The sequence below is a fragment of the Dunckerocampus dactyliophorus genome, chromosome 5, assembly GCF_027744805.1.
Source record: "Dunckerocampus dactyliophorus isolate RoL2022-P2 chromosome 5, RoL_Ddac_1.1, whole genome shotgun sequence".
Classification (NCBI taxonomy): Eukaryota; Metazoa; Chordata; class Actinopteri; order Syngnathiformes; family Syngnathidae; genus Dunckerocampus; species Dunckerocampus dactyliophorus.
In genome coordinates, this window is record NC_072823.1 from 32,305,635 (window position 1) to 32,327,900 (window position 22,266).

Here is a 22,266-nt window from a genome sequence, read left to right on the forward strand (position 1 = left end):
CCAGATTGGCTGCCAATTGAAATATTGTCTGGACCTCACTACAGCTGAACACAGAATCTCCACAGACATTCTGGAGTGCTCTCTTGAGGACACAACGTGGATTTTCCACATCCAATCAGTTCCATTCTTGGCTGCTGTTTCCTCCAGGCTTGCTTTATTCTGGCTTTCCAAGAATTTGTACATATCATCCAAGACAGGTTTTGCTCCAATGTAATTGGTGCCTGGGTCAGACCAGATTTTCGACGGATGCCCTCTGATTGCAGTGAAACGTTGGTAGGGCAAAAGAAGACTTTCACTCGATAGGCTGTTGACCAACTCTGCGTGGATGGCTCTGCTCGCCATGCAGCAAAATACAACACCCCAGACTTTTAGGCTTACTCTTCCCTTGACATCATCCCTAACATGGTAGGGTCCAAAGAGGTCTACGGTTGTAAACTGGAATGGTGTCGCAGGCTCCGTCCGTTCGGGTGGCAAGCTTCCCATTACTTGTTGGCATTTTACAGCTTTTGTTTTCCTGCAAACGATGCAGCTATCGACAACTTTTTGGGCTATTTTCCTTCCCTTGATTACTCATGCTTTCCATTTCATTTTGAGCAAGGTACCAGCTACGCCCTCATTACTTTCACTGTGACACCAAAGCCCATATGGTCGAAGGGGTACAGCACTTTTGTCTTCTTTAAAGATTTGCACACGCGCACCACAAAGCAGCAACCCAGTGTTTTTGTCTCTGTAGACCACTAGTCTGTTTGTGGTAGTATCTGGGAAGGTAGTGCCCTCTTGTGCTGCAAGAATTACGTCTCTCAGCGCATCCTCTCGCTCCTTTGCAGAGATGACTCCTGTAGAGGGGATTGCCTCCCGCTTCGGACTCTTTGTGGCTGGATTCTGTCCTCTAAACTTCTTTGATACCCTTCACATCCATGCAACTGTTTTTACCAATCGAGTTAAACCGCTGTACCATTTAATCTCAATGAACTGGATGGAAGCTGGATCAGGTGTTTTTTTTTGGGTTAGCAGGGATGATTTCCTGGCTTTGGATTGGTTCTTGCTACTGTTCCCGCTTTTTGTGGTATCTTGTCACCACAGCAACAAATGACTTCTTTTGCATCTTGTGGATGCTCTCCCTGGCAATCAAAGCCAGATCTGTGGCGGCTTTTGACGGCCATTCATTAACTGGCAAACTGAGAAACATTGGCCCATTCTGCCACTTTGAGTCCTCGTCCAGGTCATCTGGGCCAGCACCTCTGGTGATAATGTCAGCAATGTTATGTGAGCCAGGAATCCACCACCAATCTTGGACCCTTATGCTTTGAATCTCACCAGTTCTATTTGCAAAGAATGTTTGATAGCCATAGCTTTCTCTCTGTATTGCTCCAAGCACTGTTTGGCTGTCAACCAAATGATACCACCTTTCGACTTTAATCCTACTGTGTTGCTCAAAGTATTTCTTCAAGAGTGAGGCGAACACTGCTCCGCATACCTCTGCCTTAACAGCGTCTCCTTTGTGATCCATGGGGGGGTTAATTTGGCTTTGGACTCCACTAGTCTGATGATTGGACAATGAATGGAGTCCCACCTTAGATAGAGAACTGCCCCATAAGTGTGCTCACTGTCATCAGAGAACGTAAATGCCAGTGGTTTTCCGGACGTGCCGGGAGGAGTTAGTGCCCTGGGAAATTTGACTTTGCTCAGTTTTGAGTATTCTTCAACGAAACGAACAGCATCTTCTCTGAGACAATCTGAAAGTCCCAGGTCCCATGTTTGCTTGACTGGGCAACTTTCATTTTTTGGCTCCTCGAATGCCCTCCATACAAGAATGGCACCCTTCTGCTTCGCTGGGGTAACTAGGCCCAGTGGGTCATACAGGCTCGACACCTGGCTGAGCAGTTCTCTTCTGGTCAGAGGTTTCGGTGTCTCGGTTTTAATTTGCTCGTGAAGAAGGTCTTGGCTCAGCCTCATCTTTTTCCTCCTCTTTAAGAAGTTAATGCCCAGCATAATGTGCAATTTGTCTTCCTCCACCAGGTAGCCCAAACCAAGTGCTTTATTGTCGTCATCCCAGATCTTATTCGGCAACACTATGGTCTTCACTCTGCTCGTCTTTGTGCCAACCTGGCTGTCCTTCCTCCCACTTTGATCTGAGAAGACCCAAGGCTTCAGTTCCAATCCTCCCGCTTTCAAAATCTTCTGTACATTTCCCGTGATGGTTCTCAGTTGTTTAAGGTCATTCTGAGAAGTGAGAATGTCATCGACGTAACTATCTTTATGGAGTACCTGCTGCTCATCTTTGAGGTGAGTGAAAGGTGAGAGGGTAGCAGTTTCACGCATTGCTAACTGCGCACTGCATCCAGCTGGCTTGTCTCCAATGTTCACTCGGGTAATTGCATACTCCTTCAGTCCCTCATTCTCAGAGTCTCGCCAAAGGAATCGGTGCAGGTGTACTTCATGGTCTTCCAACCAGACGGAATTATACATCTTTTTAATGTCTCCAAAAGCAGCATAGGCTCCTCCCCTAAATCTGAGGAGGATGGCATGAATTGGATTCAGAACATCTGGGCCTTTCATCAGCAGGTCATTTAGGCTCCTACCCCTAAATTTCTGACTGCTGTTCCAGATGAGTCTCACCGGAGTGGTTACAGAGTGAGGGTTCAGCGCAATGAGATGACTTATATACCAGACCGGCCCTGTCTGAGTAAGGATTTCTTCTCTCGATAGCTCCATTGCAGCTTTGCGGGCAATCATCTCATGCACTTGTGCGATATGCGCAACTTCGCATTCTGGTTCTTTTGTTAGATGTTTCTCTGTCCTGAGAAAGGTAGCCTCAACAGCACTTTTATTGTTTGGTAAAGAAGCTGGGTCCTCCAACCAGGGATATTTGGGATGCCAGTGAGGTTCCTTGCTGTGGTCGTCCCCTGTGACGTAGCTGAGCCCTGCTTTCACAACTTCAAGCTCTCTTTCCTCAGCAAGAGTCATTTCTTTGCCACCTGGTTGGCAGTTTCCACAGCGACAGCCTCCATCCACATCTTTGTTCACAAGCTGCACTAATGCTGTCCCACTTCCACCAGTTTAAAAAATCATGGCTGCTTGTCGAAGAACTTGACTCTGAAAACCAGGACCGGTAAACTGGAAAACCAGGACTGTTGATCTGTCTGTGGAACTGTGGGAAAATTAAGCAAGATTAAAAAAATCATCAAACTGCATCAAAAATAAATGAATAGATCTGACAAAAAATCAAAATGGCTGATCAGGTTGCCAGCAAGTCTGTGGAGCAACTTAAAGTGGATAGGACAACAGGAAAAAGAGCATTCTCACGACTTTTTAACAACATCACAGCCTCTTCAGACTTGTAGCTCCAGATTGCACAAAGTTTGGTGGTAAAGTTGTGATTACACCAAATCAGCGCACCTGTCTGCGGCCTTGCCTGCTCAAAAGGAAGTTGCGTCTCTATTGTCACGCCCAGGTGCACTGGTGACGCCCTAACTTCCTATTCTAATCTCACCTTCTGAAGCATATTTTCATTACCAACTTTATAAAAATAGCTTAATAACTACACAAACGAAAATCTGCTATTTACTTACATAAGGCTATAAATATTTATTTTTTCTTTTTCCTCTCACTCTGCTTTTTTAAAGTTATTATTTTCTTTTGTTTTTTAATAAATTTAAAATAAAGGATTTTTCAATCACTTTTTTTCCTGTCTCGTCGAATTGATTAATTCTCGCTACCACTTGAACTGTAGTTTCATTTGACAAAAATGACTTGAATTATTTTTCCTCATAATACAGTATTTCAAAGTTATTCTGGTGAAATTGTGACTTTTTCTCATGAGATGGCAACTTTTTATTTTATATTTTGACTTCCTTTTCATAAGAAATTTGCTGTTTTTTTGGGTTTTTTTCCAAATATTTCTACTTCATAAATTTTCTTCTGGCAATATTTGTATCATATTTGGTCTTTATTACCATAACATTCTAATTTTCCCCCCAAGCTGCATTAAATTGAACTCTAAGCTACAAAAATGACATTATTTTTGCTCATCTTATTAAAGTTTACTCTCAAAGTGTGATATTTTTCTCGTTAGAATTCCATTTTGTCCTCTTAACATTTTGGCTTCATTCTGGTGAAATTACAGCCTTTTTTTTTCCTTTCTTTCTTTCATCTCTTGCAGTGCCAGCGTGAATCAGTCGGTTGACTTTGAGATTGAGTCACAGATTGACCTTGGAATCCACCCCAAACTCTGTAAGTATTTCACTCTTTCAATATTTCCACTTCCACAAAAAAACACAGTATTTATGATATACACAGTATTGGAATATTTTCTTTTTTAAAGTGGATTACTGTAAATCACGGTGTATTAACCGCACCCAAAAAAACAGTTGAGTTCATAAATGCTTGCCAACTCTTTCATCTCAAATCAACATGCGTAAAGGTACTAAGCAATTTCAAAAAGAAGAAGAAAGGAGAATTCTGCCGTCCATCAATTCATCTGCAATGGAGTTCATGTAAGAAAAGTTTGCCATCAACTTGCCGATGATGTCCGCTCTCCAACGCCGGATGACTGACTCGTCCACACCGTGCTGCCGTCCTGCTGCCCGGTTCCCAAACTCTTCTGCATACCGGCAGACGGAGAGTTTGAACGCTGCGGTGAAAGATCGTCGTGGCGTTTTGAGAGGGTACAGGCCCGGTCACACCGCCCCAACTTTGCTGTAGCGTCCCTTGAACGGTAGGTAGAGGGGGCCGAATTTCGACAACGCTCGTCACAAAATGTTTCAAAAAAAAGAAAACACGGGCGTTGTCCTAGCGGTGCACCGCTGAAGCCGGTGTTGCTTTAGCCTTGATTTAACGGTAGCTAATGTTGGTTTAGCGGTGATAGAGCGGCGTTCTGCGCATGCGCATCAGTTATCCATTTATTGTACGTAACGCTGCATTGCTTCAGTGTGAATTTGAATAAACTCCAACGTTGTATTGTATTTTACATCATCTGCAATGTTTTAATGGAAGCTTAGGTTAGCTTCAGTGTATATAGAGATCGTTTTACTGTGTGAAAATAAAGACACAAAGCAGTCAGGTAAGTTATAGAGGAATTGCACTTTCAGCAACTGTACAGCAGAGGGCGCTAAAGACAAAGCAACAGTCTGACCCACAGACGGCTCTTCTAAAATCTGCTTCTGGTCAATTTCTGTCTGGTCACACACTTGTCATTGTGTATAAACCGCACCCCGATTTTTGGCGTCTTACTGGTGGAAAAAAGCGCAGTTTATACACCGTGATTTACGGTAATTGGGTTTATTCTGTTTTTTATGTACCGAATTTTTTACATAATGAATAACTGATTTCCCAGGTTCCCAAAATAGCCCGCAATAAGTGAAAACCGCCAAGTAGCCAACTTTATTTTTTTCCCACAATAATATATGTTTTAAGGCCGTAAAAGCCCCCACTGTACGCTTTATACACTTTTCTCAGACAGGCATGAACATTTTCTCACATTTCTTTCTTGTTTAAACACTCAAGTTCACATTTTGTTTGAATCTTAATGCTCAACTTGGGAGATTGAAAACAAATTAAGTGGTGTCAGTTATTTGTCATTTATTCCGTAGAAAATAGAAAAAAGTTGTTAATTTACAAGAGAAAAAGTCGTAGATTTATGAGAAAAAAGTACTAAATTCATGAGAAACAAGTTATTTCGCGAGAAATGAAGTCAGGAGAACAAACATTGTGAATTTATGATGAAAAAAAAAGTTGGCAATTTATGAGAGAAAAGGTTGTGCATTTCCGGGAAAAAAAGTCAAAAATGTATTAGAAAATAAGTCATGCATTTACGAGAATAAAGTAGTAAATTGTGGCCCCTATAAGTCTGGACACAGAATTGCAAAAAAAATTACACAATTATAAAACTCTTTTTAATTTTGTATTCAGTAAGTCACATAAGTAGCTAACAGTATATACAGTATTTAAAGATTTTTCATCTTTTATTTTAATTAATCTTTTTTTTTTAGCATATATGAATACCTCTCCCCTCAGTTGGGGCACCGGTGCTTGTGCCCAGCTGTCCCTGCGGAGCTGTCTCCCTTGGGTGGGAGGGTAGATTGAGGGATGGCAGTTTGAAATTCTTATTTTTATTTATTTATTATTATTCTTTTTTTATTATTTATATTTTTAAAATTATTGGGTGTGCCTGAGTGGCGGGTCTCGGCTGTGCAGTTGCATGTGGGGAGGGTGGGCGCCGCGGGCGGATAGGTGTGCGGGTGCCCGTGCGGGAGGGGCGGCGGGGTGTTACTCTGCATGGCGCTGGCCGGGATCATCAGGGGTATGCTTACTCTAGGGTGGGGTGGTCGTGGGGGGGCTTGGGGGCGGGTCTGTTGGGGGGGTGGCGGGCCGTCCCCGCTACTTGCTGGTGTCTGGCTAGTCTCCTCCGTTTCCTGGCTTGGCGGCTGTCTGCTTGCCTCCTGGGTGTGCTAGTGGATGGGCAGCGGGTGGAGTGATGGCAGGTCTGCGGCGTGGCAGGGGGACAGAGCTGGCGGGGACATGCGCCTCGCTCCTCTCGTTCACATACAAGTAGGGCTTTGGGGGGTGGTCGACGGTCGGGCGTGGCGGGGGAGTGGAGTTGCCTTGCCAAGGCTCCTTTGACCCTGACATGCCTCTGAGTCTGTTGCCCCTCAATTTTAATCGACACTTAGAGTTTGGGGGCCTGGACAGGTGAGTGGCCCACCATACCTCAGCTGGCCTCCAATTTTAATTGCATTGTTGGCTGTCATCCGCATACACCCCTATCATGTACATGCACACACATGCACACCTCAGGGACACAGAGACCAGCTCTTTTATTTATGAATATTTTTAATTGCATAATATACACAATCACACCTTATCACATGCACGGGTGGAGTGGGCTGGATTGGGGTACCTCCTGCCTATTCCGTGGCACCTGTCTGCCGGGGTCGGGGATGTGGCTGTGGACCTGTCTGCTGGCCGTTTCAGAGCGGTGGTTCACCCGGGGTGGACTGGCTTGTGGGGTGTTTTTTTTCTGGTTCGCCTGCCCTTCCCTGGGGTGGCTCGTTGGGGCCAGTTGATGCTGGGGCTTGTGCCGGGGGGCGGCCTGCGATGCTTCCCTTGGACTGACTTGGGCCGTGGGCACTTCTGCACACTTGGTGGGGATTCTGCAGTCTCCGGGGGGCGGAGATAAATTATACATTTTTACAATAATTATAATTATTAAATTATTAAATTTATGAATTATTAATTTTGTACAGCTTTTTGGGACCGGACGTCCCTAAAGTCTGGACACAAAAATTATACAATTCTTTTTTTATTTTGCATACAGTAAATCACATAAGTACTGTAACTAATGTTATATACAGTATTTCTATATTTTTCTCCTTTTAATTAATTTAACTTTTTTTTAGCAAATATAACATAGTTTTATTTACATGTATTTTTTTTACATAATTACTTCTGTGGATTATAAACTGTTTAATTAATTATTAAGTTGGTTTATTTCCTTCATTATTATTATATTATTAAAAATAATTCAAGATTGAAGAGTTTTATTGTCATATGCACAGTAAAACAGGCAGTTATACTATGCAATGAAATTCTTATTCTGTTCATTCTCCCAAAAAAAGAAAGAAAACACAAGAAAGAATAAGAACATAAGAAACATAAACACATAAACATAAATACCAATAAATTAAGCAACAACAACAGAAGAGACATGAATACCAATAAATAATACAAATAAATAAATAAAGTGCTATGAGTGTGTGCGGCGTGTGCGAGTGCTTCGTTGAGAAGCCTGATGGCCTGTGGGTAAAAGCTGTTTGCCAGCCTTGTGGTCCTGGACTTCAAACTCCTGTAGCGTCTGCCTGACGGTAGGAGTGTGAATAATGAGTGTTGTGGATGTGTGCTGTCCTTGATGAGGTTGTGTGTTCTGCGTAGGACTCTAGTTTTATAAATGTCTTGCAGTGAGGGGAGGGCTGCCCCAACAATGTTCTGTGAGGTCTTGATCACCCGCTGGAGTGCCTTCCTATCACGTGTTGTACAGTTACCGTACCAAACAGTGATGGAGGCGGTAAGGACACTTTCCATAGTGCATCTGTAGAAGCAACTCAGGATTGTGGTGGACATGCCAAATTTCCTCAGTCTTCTCAGGAAGTACAGTCTCCTTTGGGACTTCTTCAGGATTTGTTGGGTGTTGTGAGACCAGGTGAGGTCCTCGCTGATGTGTGTGCCAAGGAACTTGAAGGTTTTCACCCTCTCCACCTCAGTCTCATCAATAAACAGGGGTCTATGCGGCTCCTTTTCCCTTGTTCTTGGGTCGATGATCATCTCTTTGGTCTTATCTGTATTGAGAAGGAGATTGTTATCACGACACCAAGCTATGAGGTCCACCACCTCTCTTCTGTATGATGTTTCAACACCACCAGTGATCAGGCCGATGACTGTAGTGTCATCCGCATATTTAATGATGCTGGTGTTGTTCTGGGAGGCCACGCAATCGTAGGTGAAGAGCGTGTAGAGGAGTGGACTCAGCACACACCCCTGTGGGGTCCCAGTGCTCACAATTCTTGAGCTGGATGTGCGATTGTGGACTCTGACTGACTGGGGTCTGCCTGTTAGAAAGTTAAACACCCAGTTACAGAGGGAGGGAGACAGGCCAAGTGTGAGGAGCTTATTTGTGAGTTTGTGGGGGCTGACTGTATTAAAAGCAGAGCTATAGTCTATAAATAGCAGTGATGATCATATCATTAAATATGATTTATTTGTTTAATTTATAACTTAGCACAACTTTTGTGTACAGGGTGTCCATAAAGTGTGGACACAAAAATGCATATATACAACTATTTTAAAAAATATATTTCTTTTTTAATTTATTATAGAGTATTTCACATAAATAACTAACACAGTAAATGTTGAGTTGAGTTTACTATTATAGGTAGTACACATAAATATTTGTGTTAACTTTTTGTACATTTATACTGTATTTATGTAATATTTCCTGTGATTGATCCTGAATGTCTTGTGTCAGACTGCGGTCAGGGCAAAGTGGCGGCCGACACGTCGTCTTGCTACTTGAACTTTGACAAGCTCCGTTTGCACCTGCAGGGGGACAAACGGTAAGTTGCTAAAACACCTTTCAAGTTTTTTAAATAATGCTATTTCATGATTAAAATAGCATTCGAAATGTATCGTTAGTTTATGCGCCTTTTATTTCTATTTCAGACCAAACTGGCTGAAGAGGCTCTTCACAGACTTCATCATGTTTACTGTGAAACTAGTCATCAAGGCACAGGTATGTGGGCCCAAGGCTAGGACTGCCACTATGCTAACAGCACCCCACTTCCCATCGTGGAAGTCGTGAATTATTAATGAATCTGACGTGAGCGAGTGACGCTGGGAACACCAAGGTAGGGTGGATTGTGTGGTTTGTGTTGTACGTAAAGCATTTCATGTACGCTTCCAGTCCACGTTGAGGGATGTTTCTGGGTCAGAGTCGTATGACCAGGGGGCATCATAATGGTCATACTGTATGCCAGCGCTTCTCAAATAGTGGGGTGACCGGTACCGAAGCCACACCCACTGCAATTAAAGGGAAATACAGATTTGTCCATAGATAAGCTGCACCGGTCAACAAGCTGCACGTTCCCACGTCGTGACGTGGGATATTTAGTACACACAAAGATTAAACAATTAACCACAATATCTTAATTTCAAAATTAGAAAGGTACGGAATTAGAGGATTAGTTTTGAATTGGGTTAAAAGCTATCGATCAAAAAGGAAACAGTTTGTAAAGTTAGGATAATACACATCTGGGAGTTTATACACCACGTGTGGAGTACCCCAGGGGTCCATACTGGGACCAAAACTGTTTAATTTGTATATCAACGGAATTTGTAAAGTAACAAAGGACTTAAAATTGGTCTTATTCACAGATGATACCACCGCTTTCTGTTCTGGTGAAAGCACACAAGAACTCATTAAAATGGTCAAAAATGAAAAGGTCATATTAAAGTCATGGTTTGACAGGAACAGATTATCCCTGAACTTAAGTAAAACTAAAATAATGCTATTTGGAAATAGCAGAAGTGATACGTACGACCAAATACAAATTGACATTGAAAAAGTGGAATATAAATTCCTTGGGTTTGTAATAGATGACAAAATGAGTTGGAAATCTCATATTAAAAATATACAACAAAAGGTGGTGAGAAATATCTCTATATTGAATAAAGCAAAATATGTTCTTGATCATAAATCACTCCGCACTCTGTACTGTTCCTTAGTATTACCATATCTAACGTATTGTGTAGAGATATGGGAAATAATTACAAAAGCAATCTTCACTCTCACTGTACTGCAAAAAAGATGGTGAGGATCATTCATAATACCAAGTATAGACAACATACACACCTTTATTTTTAATATCACATATTAGTGATGATCATTCATAATACCAAGTATAGACAACATACACACCTTTATTTTTAATATCACATATTAGTGATGATCATTCATAATACCAAGTATAGACAACTGTTTTAGAATATTTTTTAAAGGATCGAGTTCAGTCGGCACACAGAATGACACAGACACATCAAGGTATTTTAGCCTAAACAAGGGCGTATTTATTTAATAATCAACACACAAGATATATGATTGCAGCGAAAAAGCCTCTTACCTACGCCAACAGAGTGGAGAGCCAACACCCGTGGAAGAGTTCGCGTCAATCGGCTGGGCGTTCGATCAGAACCCGCAGCAGACTCCGTCTAGGTGTTTTCGCTCTCCCCTCTTTATACCAGTCTGTTCGTGCGAGCGTGAGAACGGGGTGGCCGGCCCCGAAACTCAGGCGTTCGCACGCAGAGTTACTATTTTTTAACAAGCACCTGGTAGGCAAGGTCAGCAGATATACAGTGGGAAGTGAATATTCAGAACAACACAAACCCTTTCTCACATTCTTATCCTGGGAAATGAATGTTCAGAACAACACAAACCCATCACCCTTTCACAACAACATACAAACCTTTATTTTTAATATCACATATTAGTGATGATCATTCATAATACCAAGTATAGACAACATACACACCTTTATTTTTAATATCACATATTAGTATCATTCATAATACCAAGTATAGACAACATACACACCTTTATTTTTAATATCACATATTAGTGATGATCATTCATAATACCAAGTATAGACAACATACAAACCCTCTATTTTTAAAATCACACATATTAAAATTAGCACATTTAGTATTCTTTCAAACCGCCAGAATAATGTATAAAGTTAATAATAACTTGTTACCAAAAAACCTCAAACAGTATTTCTCAATCAGAGAGGAGAAATATGATCTTAGAGGAAAACAGGCTCTCACATCCTTCTCAGGGACAAAACCAAGGCACTGGTTTAGATACGTGGATGACACCTTTGTCATAATCAAAAAACAGGAAATTCAGTCTTTCACAGATCACATCAATGCGGTGGACACCAATATCAAATTTACTCGCGAGGACACTAAAGAAAACCAACTAGCCTTCTTAGACTGCAAGGTAATTATAGGAGAGGACAGACAGCTACTTCCAGAGGTCTTTAGAAAGGCCACACACGCTGACCAATACCTGCTTTTTGAATCAAACCATCCACTACAACATAAACTAGGGGTTATTAGGACCCTCCAACATAGAGCGGAACAAATACCAACTAGTGCTGATGGAAGGGAAAAGGAGACACAACATGTCCAGAGAGCGCTCTCAACCTGTGGGTACCCACGGTGGGCTTTTAACAAATGTCAAAAGAGAGTAGGGAAAGAAACCCAAAAGCCCACAGAAGCAAAAAGGAGAGGAGTGGTAGTCCCTTATGTAGCGGGGGTCTCCGAAAAACTCCAGAGGATCTTATGGCAACACAAAATTCCAACCTATTTCAAACCAGTAAATACCCTCAGACAAAAATGAGTGCATCCTAAAGACAAGGCTCCAAACCAGAAACAGAGCAATGTGGTCTATTCCATCCACTGTAAAGATGAGGAATGCAAAGAGCACTACATTGGGGAAACTAAGCAAATGCTCCAAAAAAGGCTTTATCAACATCGCAGGGACAATTCTAGCGGTCCTCAATCAGCAGTACATCTACACCTTAAAGCTACCAATCACTCTTTTGAGGAAAGCGAGGTAAAGATTTTGGCCAAAGAAAACAGATGGTTTGAAAGAGGAGTAAAGGAAGCTATTTTTGTCAAACAGAACCCATCATTGAATCGGAATGGTGGTTTGAGGTTTAATTTGGACCCTGTGTTCAGCAGGTTACTGAGACCAAAACCCACAGCTCTTAGTCTTGCAAATGAGGTGAAGCCAGGGCCGAGCCAGAACAATAGATGCTAACGAGCCAGTATCAGAGTCGTTCATACCCAACTCAGGGAGCTACACTTCCCTTTTATCGGAGGTGCTAATGGCAGGAGAGGATTAGACCACAACTCCTCCCAGTCTTCGTGTAAGGAACCAATAGAAGGAGGGTGTTGGCACACCAATTCCGCCCACTCTTACTGTATTTAAGGCCTAGGATACCAGCACTTGTTAGTTCGCTGACGAAGCTCTTCGGATGAGGAGCGAAACGTCCGACACCTTCTTCACAGAAGTACAGATGACGTCTCAAGAAGCCTTTCCCTCGAGCTTAGAGGAAAGTTAAACTTAAAACATTTATATGTCAGGACAAGGCTGAAAAGCCACAGCATTTCCGTGTGTGGAATGAAAAGATGGAAGGGATTGAGTAAGGAACTAAAACAAAAGACAGAGATGAGCACATTCATAAACAATACAAGCAGTTGATGTTTGCTAAATACAAGGAAGAAGAGTCTTGATCATCACAATGATGTTCTGTCAGGTTCGTTATTTTTTTGTTTTGTTGAAAGAAAACAAAATTCTTTCCTCATATTTAATTATTTATTTATTATCACTTATTATTATTAATTTTATAATTTTATTATTATTACTATTATTACTTATTTACTTATTTTTTGGGGACTTACCGATATGGATTATGTATTATTCTGACGATCACAGAAAACATGACATGGAATCCAGGAAGTGAACAACATGTACTGTACTAGATGTAGAATAGATGAGGGGTAGGATTAAATAAGCTTTGCTTCTTCCTACTCCTTTTGGACATGTGGAACTGTGAAAAAATGATTCATGAGATGTATTCCATTGGAACCTTCATGTTCAAATAAACTAAAACTAAACTAAACATGAACAGTAGCCCACCAGAAAAGTCATGGTGTCTTCATCCTTCTCTTTTAAAGACCTGATGTCTTGTTGAATGACCTTGTGATGGGACATGGAACCTGCCCCAGCAAGGAGCCTCGTAGTCGGACACACTCTCCGAGCGCCCTGGTGTGCCGCTCCAGAGGTCGATACAACCAGGATATAGAGCAGGTGGAGCCGCCTGGCCTGGCCTGGCCCAGCAAGTTGCACTGTAGTCGGACACTCTCCAAGTAGCCAATGTGCTGCCCCAGAGGTCAGGGGAACCAGGGTAGAGAGCAGGTGGAGCCACCTGGCGTGCCCCAGCAAGGTGCAATATGGTCGGACACACTCTACAAGGAGCCCCAGTGTGCTGCCATGTCCTCATGCCAGAATACCAGAAGCAAGCGTCTCTTTGTCAGACATTTTCTCAACATTACTCAGAATATAACTTCACCTACTGGTCACATTTGGTCTTACAGTTTACTGCGTGGACCTCCCGACACCTTTCCACGTGTTGTCTATGAAGAGGGCGCTGCTCCGAAGCACATAATATGATAAACAATGTCAAGTGTTTTTGCTTTTCGCCGTGCTCCCCACACTTGAAGGGGTGTACCAACGCTGAACAATTAAGCAGGACTTCACTCAATAAGCCCAGACTGTTTCCTTTTTTCCTTTTATTTTTCAGTAGGTGAAAAACCTTAAAATGACAAACACCACATGATTAACATTTTATACCCAAGTACTCACAAATCAAATAATTATCAAAACCCACAATAATGAACAATTAATACAACACAATTATCAAACCCTTAAATATTAGCCATTACACAAGTACATGAAAATAGATTAAATTCTCTCCTTTTAAGTTAAAACAGATTTTAAATGAATTATTTCAGTGTGAATGCATAAAAATACATTTTTAACCACAGGAAACAATGAATTAATGGAACAAATTAAAGCCAACACAACTTAATAAATACCGAATTCATTAACCACAAATTTTACAGGCACATATTTACAATCCATATCCGATATAAAATGATTATCTAGCAGTGAACCAAGTGACTCATTTCCCCCACACGCAACCATTTACTCAGCCAACATTACACAAAGCACCTTGCCCCACATTCCAATGCCACAGCAGCGCAACAAGTGCCGCACATCCACAAAGAAAATAGAAAGTGATCTTACCAGCTGTCCGTTCAGCTCTTGTTGGTAGTATTCTCACAGCTCTGTGGAGGAACTAAAACCTTTGCTCTGCTATGCAGTGGCGTCTCTTTACTCTGCTTAATTTGACACAGCTGCGTAATTAGCGCGCTCGCGCACCAGCCGATGAGACGGGAGCGCTCACCGCTGTACCTTTCCATGAAAGTAAATTGGCTTTGATCATGTGACTTGACTGGCCGAACTAATGCCGAATTGTATAAAAACCCTCTTTAGTAACCTGGTTGATTACAGGAGTGGATGTGCGCTACCAAGTGCTCTCTTAAAGAAACCTGCACTAATCTAAACAGGGTTCCGCCTGTTGCCGAGCGCGTCACAGGGCCGCTGCACTCGCGGGCTCGCGCATCAGCCGGCAAAACAGCTGATCGCCGTAACAAACAATAAGGAAAAACTATAATAAATATATCGTTTTATCTGATGTGTTGCAGATTTGTAAAGAGATCAACAAAGTGGCAAACATATTAGCAGACTTCATCCAAGAAAGAGCAGGTGGGTTCAATTCCTGATGTTTGCATAACACACACTAATTCTCACACATAGCACATAACAAAATACATGCGTGTCTAATAATTGTGCAAGCGTGCTAGGCATACATTTAGCAAGTTCACCAGGTATCCCACATCACTCCATCCACTGAATTAGCATAGGGCGCCCTCTGGTGGCTGTGAATGGTAATGTTCACTCACTGGTTCATGTGAGTCGCTATGAATGCACGTTTCATTTAAAAACATGTTAAAAAATCCTGCTTGATAAAAACGTTGACTTTCCAGAGGAGTTCCTGAGTGACGGAGACATCAGTGTGGACATCGGCGTGACGACTGCTCCTGTCATCACTGCCAACTACATCGAATCGTACCACAAGGTCAACCACGCCTGCCGATTCTGTCCCACGCGCCACAAAAACTGCAATGACACGGCCAGGCGCTCGTACCGCTTTCAGTCCGTTTCAATCCATTCAGCTGATTGGAAAAGACACAGCAGCAGCTCTTGTGGCACGTCACAGGGAGACCGTGCTTCCTAATGGTTTTCTCTCATACCACGGCTGTCCAAACCGTGGACCACAGAGCCACACAATGAAACCATGCAACTTTCACACTTTGATGTTGCTGTAATATGCTAAGAAGTTAGATATATTTCGTCTCAGCTTTGTCATGTAGGTGAAACATTAATAGCAGCTTCATTCTGTGCTCTTCTTTCCCAATTCCATTTTTGCTGTTTTTTTTTTAATGGACCAAATATTTAAACTTTCTTCTTAAGTAATCTTCCGATACTTTCTTTTTGTGATATTCAGGCTTTATTCTCATAATATTTGAACTTTATACTTATAATATTTTGACTTTATTCCCATAATATTATGACTTTATTTTGTTAATATTATGACTTTATTTCTTTAATATTTTGACTTTATTCCCATAATATTATGACTTTATTTCTTTAATATTATGACTTTATTCCCATAATATTATGACTTTATTCCCATCAGATTATGACTTTATTCCCATAATATTATGACTTCATTCCTTTAATATTATGACTTTATTCCTTTAGTATTAGGACTTTATTCTTTTAATATTAGGACTTTATTCCTTTCATATTTTGACTTTATTCCCATAATATTATGACTTTATTCCCATCATATTATGACTTTATTCTGTTAATATTATGACTTTATTCCCATCATATTATGACTTTGTTCCCATCATATTATGACTTTATTCCCATAATATTATAACTTCATTCCTTTAATATTATGACTTTATTCCTTTAATATTATGACTTTATTCCCATAATATTATGACTTTATTTCCTTAATATTATGACTTTATTCCTATAATAATATGACTTTATTCCTATAACATTATGACTTTATTCCCATAATATTATGATTTTATTCTGTTAATATTATGACTTTATTCCCATAATATTATATTTTCCATAACCTAGTTTGCCAAAAATGACAACTGACATTATTTTTTCTCGTGTTTATTGTGAGTTTACTCTCACAAAATTTCAACTTTTTTTCAAGTTCAAATATGACTCATAATGTTCCCGTGATTAGGACTTTATTCCTGTCGTTTTTCGATTTTATTCTTGTAACATCTACCTTTTTCCGCAACCTAATTTTCCAAAAATGACAATTTTATTTGTTGTTTTGTTTCTCATATTACAACTAAAAAATGTCTTTTTGTCTTTAATATTTCAACAACAGTATATGACACTAAAATGTCTGACATATTAGTCAGCTTTTGAAAAAGACATTTTGGCAACAAACACAACGTCCAGCCACCCCTCATGTCTGACCTTTCTCCATCTCCCAGGGCTTTATGAAGTACAAAAACACAACTACGCTCATTCATCATTCAGTTTTCAACCCCAGTCAGCTGACTGACCACAGGATGCTCTACTTTTGGATCTCAGGTCAGCACTTTCTTCAACACAAAGCTCCCAAATACAGAACGAGACATCAAATAATACAATCAGTTTGTATTAGATGGAGAGAAACATACATGCGATGCCCAAGCATACATTAAATTTAATTACATTTATTAAATTAAACATTGAAATTCAATTAATTATCATTTCATTTTCATTTAATTTAATTTTTTCATAAAATGTATTTACATTTTGTATTTAATGTAATTCAATTAAATTCAATGATTCAATTTACAGTAATTTTTGTTTTAAAAATGAAATTTGTATTTCACCCCCACCCCAAACTAAACATGAGTCATAAATTATTTAATTAATTCATTAATTATTATATATTTGATAAAAAAAAAGCTAAATAATAATGAAACATGAAAAAAAAATTGATTAAAAAAAAGAATGAAATAAAATAATACAATCAATTTGTATTAGATTGAGAGAAATAAATGTGTTGTCCAAGCATGATTTAATTTAATTTAATTTAATTTAATTTAATTTAATTTAATTTAATTTAATTTAATTTAAAATGTTTACGATGAATTAAATTGAATTAGTTTAATTGAAAGTTATTTTTAAATTACATTTAAATGAATTCTAAATTAAATGAAATTTAAATGAATATAAATGTAAGTCAATAAAAAAATAATTAATTGAAACATGAAGAAACATTAATACCAATAAATTAAGCAACAATAATAAAAAAGCAGAAACAATATGTTGAGATAAATAATACAAATAAATACATAAATAAAGTGCTATGAGTGTGTGCGTGTGTTGCGTGCGGCGTGTGTGAGTGCTTCGTTGAGAAGCCTGATGGCCTGTGGGTAAAAGCTGTTTGCCAGCCTTGTGGTCCTGGACTTCAAACTCCTGTAGCGTCTGCCTGACGGTAGGAGTGTGAATAATGAGTGTTGTGGATGTGTGCTGTCCTTGATGAGGTTGTGTGTTCTTCGTAGGACTCTAGTTTTATAAATGTCTTGCAGTGAGGGGAGGGCTGCCCCAACAATGTTCTGTGAGGTCTTGATCACCCGCTGGAGTGCCTTCCTATCACGTGTTGTACAGTTACCGTACCAAACAGTGATGGAGGCGGTAAGGACACTTTCCATAGTGCATCTGTAGAAGCAACTCAGGATTGTGGTGGACATGCCAAATTTCCTCAGTCTTCTCAGGAAGTACAGTCTCCTTTGGGACTTCTTCATCATTTGTTGGGTGATGTGAGACCAGGTGAGGTCCTCGCTGATGTGTGTGCCAAGGAACTTGAAGGTTTTCACCCTCTCCACCTCAGTCTCATCAATAAACAGGGGTCTATGCGGCTCCTTTTCCCTTGTTCTTGGGTCGATGATCATCTCTTTAGTCTTATCTGTATTGAGAAGGAGATTGTTATCACGACACCAAGCTATGAGGTCCGCCACCTCTCTTCTGTATGATGTTTCAACACCACCAGTGATCAGTCCGATGACTGTAGTGTCATCCGCAAATTTAATGATGCTGGTGTTGTTCTGGGAGGCCACGCAATCGTAGGTGAAGAGCGTGTAGAGGAGCGGACTCAGCACACACCCCTGTGGGGTCCCAGTGGCCAAGTGTGAGGAGCTTATTTGTGAGTTTGTGGGGGCTGACTGTATTAAAAGCAGAGCTATAGTCTATAAATAGCATTCTGACGTATGTGTCCTGGCCCTGTAGGTGAGAAAGGGCTGTGTGGATGGCAGTGTTGGCTGCATCATCCGTGGACCGGTTCTGGCGATATGCAAACTGTAGAGGGTCCACAGTGGCCGGGATTGTGGTGTGCCGTGTACTGCGATACTGCCCTCTCCTGTGGTCTTTTTCCAGTACACCCTGCACACCAACATGAGGAGCTGATTGGCAACACCTGGGGCTGATTACCTGTGCTGCTTTTAAGACGCAAGCTCCCCAGCCAATGTTGCCAGATCGTTGACTCCTACTCCTCGACCCAGGCTCCTATGCTACCATTTCATACTACTTGCTACTTGTAACACTTGCCTAGCCTTTTGCTACTTTTCCCCTGCTTGGACACTCCAGCAGCGTAAGCATCCTGCTAGCCTTTTTCCTGCTTGATTACTCAGCAGTGTTTTCTGTTACTAGATCTACTCTTTTGGTAGCTCCTTTTGTTACATTTGACTTTTTCCCGTGTGACATCTGGGTCCCCCTTAGTTATTAGATCCTTGTTTGTACTTTTTCCTGTGTTGTATATTTTTCTCCTTTTGAGTTTGGAATAAACACTTCTTCCAAGCTCACGTCGTCTCACGCATCTTGGGTTCCAACCTGCGGCTCACTCCGTTCCTGACAGGGATGCTCTTTTTGATGTGGGTCATGACTATTCTTTCAAAGCACTCCATAACAATAGGAGTGAGTGCTATAGGGCGATAGTCATTCAAGCAGGTCACGTTGCTCTTCTTGGGTACGGGCACTATGGTGGTGGACTTAAAGCAGGTCGGTACAGATGCTTGTGCAAGCGACAGGTTAAATATGTCAGCAAGCACATCAGCTAGCTCTGATGAGCAAACCCGAAGTGCACGTCCTGAGATGTTGTCTGGGCCTGCTGCTTTTCGTGGGTTTGTTTTGTTTAGAACCCAGCGCACATCAGCTGATGTCACCATGAGAGGTGAGTCCTGTGTGCTCCCCAAGTCCAGCCACCCTCTCTGCTCATCAGGAGTTTGGGTGTCAAAGCGGGCATAGAACTCGTTCAGCTCATCAGGAAGTGTGGTTTGGCTGGACGTGGCTACGCTACTCCGCTGTCGATAGTCCGTGATGTGCTGGAGCCCCGCCCACATGCGCCGAGGGTCTGAGGTGGAATAGTAGCCCTCCAGCTTCTGTCTGTACTGTCTTTTGGCCTCTCGTATGGACCTCCTCAGGTCATATCTGGCCTTTTTGTAGTCCTCAGCGGTGCCCATGACAAATGCAGTCGAACGAGCACGTAGCTTAGCCCTTACATCACAGCGGGTCTGGCTCACGAGTTGAACTTTGTTTTCCTTTTGAAGTTTTCGAATACTACTGTACTACTACTACCAGAACTGGTTTTCCCCCCCCAAGACCAGGTCTTGAGGCCGATGGTGACCGCCGCCCACCAAGATGGCCGCTTCCAGCTCAACATCGCCGGAACAGACTTGACCGTAAACACACACAAACGCACATTAACCTATAAGACGTCAGCCCTCCCTCCTCTCCCGGAAACAAATGTATCTGTCACAACTCTTTTGGATGTCATTTCAGGACCTTTTCAAGACACATTTCTCCTCAAGCGTTCCTGACTTTGTGAGAAAGGTAAGCAAAGCGAGACACGGGTGAAGACATGCTCTACTCCTGCTAACATGTTGCATTGTTTTGCGTGGCATGCTCGTGTGTCAAGTGTCTGCTGGAAACAAGTTCTCCACAGCTCCATGTGAGGACTTCATCTCCTCCACATATAAGCACCTCCACCTTTGGCACCACCGTCAGGGCAGAGACCTCGGGCCGCCTGCGCTGCGGAGCTCAGGACACACTCGTCTTCCAAACGGTCAGACTGGCTGCAAATCGTATGATTATACTGTTTACTGTATATAACATTGTCATAACATTACATTGTCTCCATATTCCTCTCAATACTGCTTATTTGGCAATCATATTCTATTAATAGTACTATTAGAAGTATCACCGATATCATAAACTAATTATTACCCTTTTTGTTTTGCTAATTAAAAATATGATTGCAATTTATAACATAATTATATAACAATTATTAATAGATTATAATTGCCTACGTTTATTTGTTGCTGATTTTATGTATACTGTAGATAGTCAGTATTATACGTACAGTATGTATGTGTGTGTGTGTGTGTGTGTGTGTGTGTGTGTATAGATATATATTTGTCAATATTGTTAATATGGTCATATTTACCTGTTGATATTTTTTAAACATTGTTAAATATCATAATTAAAATATATCATTGATGCAATTCAAGAACAATTATTATATATAATTACAATATTATAGTTATATTGTTTTTATTTTTTTATTTCTAATTATTAATATTTAACATTGGACTACAATGATAACATCTCATTATCAGTGCTAATAATGTTTTTATTTAGCTTAGTGTGTGTGCGCGTATAAAGTATATATATTTCTCAATATTACTAGTATTAAGTGTTATTAACTATAAATATCTCATTTTAAATGTGTAATATATAATTTATTACTTACTATTAATTTATTACTTATTCACGTGATAATTAGACATAATGTATATAATTCAGTATAATGTTGTGCTCATAGGAAAAATGATTGTCTCAATATCGTTTTCAATATTATTCATTTGTTTATTATCAAGTTGTATTCATATATATAGATATATATTATTTACAGTAAATGATTGAATATGAATCTTGTGCATATGATTGAATGGTGAAATGAGCATTTGTTTGAGTTTGAAGTGTGGCCTTTATTTCTTTCAAAGAGTGCAGGCAGTCAGTGAATGTTGGTGTGTTTTTCTGCAAAGGTCATCAGCACCAATGTCACCGCTTCTTACGCCGACAAACACCTCTTCTTGCACAGCAAACCTTCACAGTAAGAGCTTTGGCATCCTCATCTGCAGGGACACGCACAGTAGACCACACGGACAGTCCAACCCGATGGCTCCCGAATACAAACGGAAAAACCAATTGCACCATACGCAGGCCACTTTTTCCATGGATGCACATGAACTTGGTGACATAGTCAATCTTGTTACGCTTGTTGGAGTTTCAGAGAAACAAATCTGTGACTCTGATGTCTTTTTCTGTCTATTTTCTTTCATTTCATTTCAAACACGCGACTTTTTGACATTTACCAGACACATGAGGTCACAGGTGGCAAAGTCAAGGCCCGGGGGCTGGATTCGTCTCGCCTTATCATTTCTGTAGCTGTGTAAACAATACATTATATTTATATACTTATTTTTATATTATTGTGAAAAATATTTGTATATATATATTTTACTTTTATTATTATCATTCATGTTATTTTTGCATACTTTTTGAATATAGTTATATTATTGTATTTATTGGTTTTAATATTATTGTCTGCGATTGGCTGGACACCAGTCCAGGGTGTACCCCGCCTGTCACCCGAAGTCAGCTGGGATAGGCTCCAGCATGCCCCCGTGACCCTAATGAGGATGAAGCGGTATAGAAAATGGATGGATGGATGGATATTATTGTGAAACATATTTTCTATTGTTGAACTTATTTACTTTATTATATTAAGCAAAAATGTATATACAAATTCAATCATAAAAACAGATTCAAATGGAAATAAATATGTAAAAGACATCCAACCTGTTTATGACCTTCTAAATAAGTTTTTTTTAAACATGATTAGAGCCCACTTGACATGAAATAACACCCCTATAGTC

General features: G+C 40.5%; 1 protein-coding gene across 3 annotated transcripts in view; it reads left to right on the forward strand.

Moving 5' to 3' along the window:
- The window catches only part of cetp (cholesteryl ester transfer protein, plasma), a 48,989-nt gene that overhangs the window by 15,525 nt on the left and 11,198 nt on the right, over nucleotides 1-22,266 (forward strand). For 2 of the 3 annotated variants that reach the window (XM_054776779.1, XM_054776777.1), the window contains exons 4-13: nucleotides 4,163-4,233; nucleotides 9,020-9,107; nucleotides 9,214-9,283; nucleotides 14,884-14,944; nucleotides 15,226-15,317; nucleotides 16,774-16,873; nucleotides 19,907-20,007; nucleotides 20,108-20,158; nucleotides 20,244-20,390; nucleotides 21,373-21,440. In XM_054776779.1, coding sequence (XP_054632754.1) covers nucleotides 4,163-4,233; nucleotides 9,020-9,107; nucleotides 9,214-9,283; nucleotides 14,884-14,944; nucleotides 15,226-15,317; nucleotides 16,774-16,873; nucleotides 19,907-20,007; nucleotides 20,108-20,158; nucleotides 20,244-20,390; nucleotides 21,373-21,440 — 849 coding nt within the window. The remainder of the gene's footprint in view (nucleotides 1-4,162; nucleotides 4,234-9,019; nucleotides 9,108-9,213; nucleotides 9,284-14,883; nucleotides 14,945-15,225; nucleotides 15,318-16,773; nucleotides 16,874-19,906; nucleotides 20,008-20,107; nucleotides 20,159-20,243; nucleotides 20,391-21,372; nucleotides 21,441-22,266) is intronic. The other variant, XM_054776778.1, reaches the window with a different exon arrangement.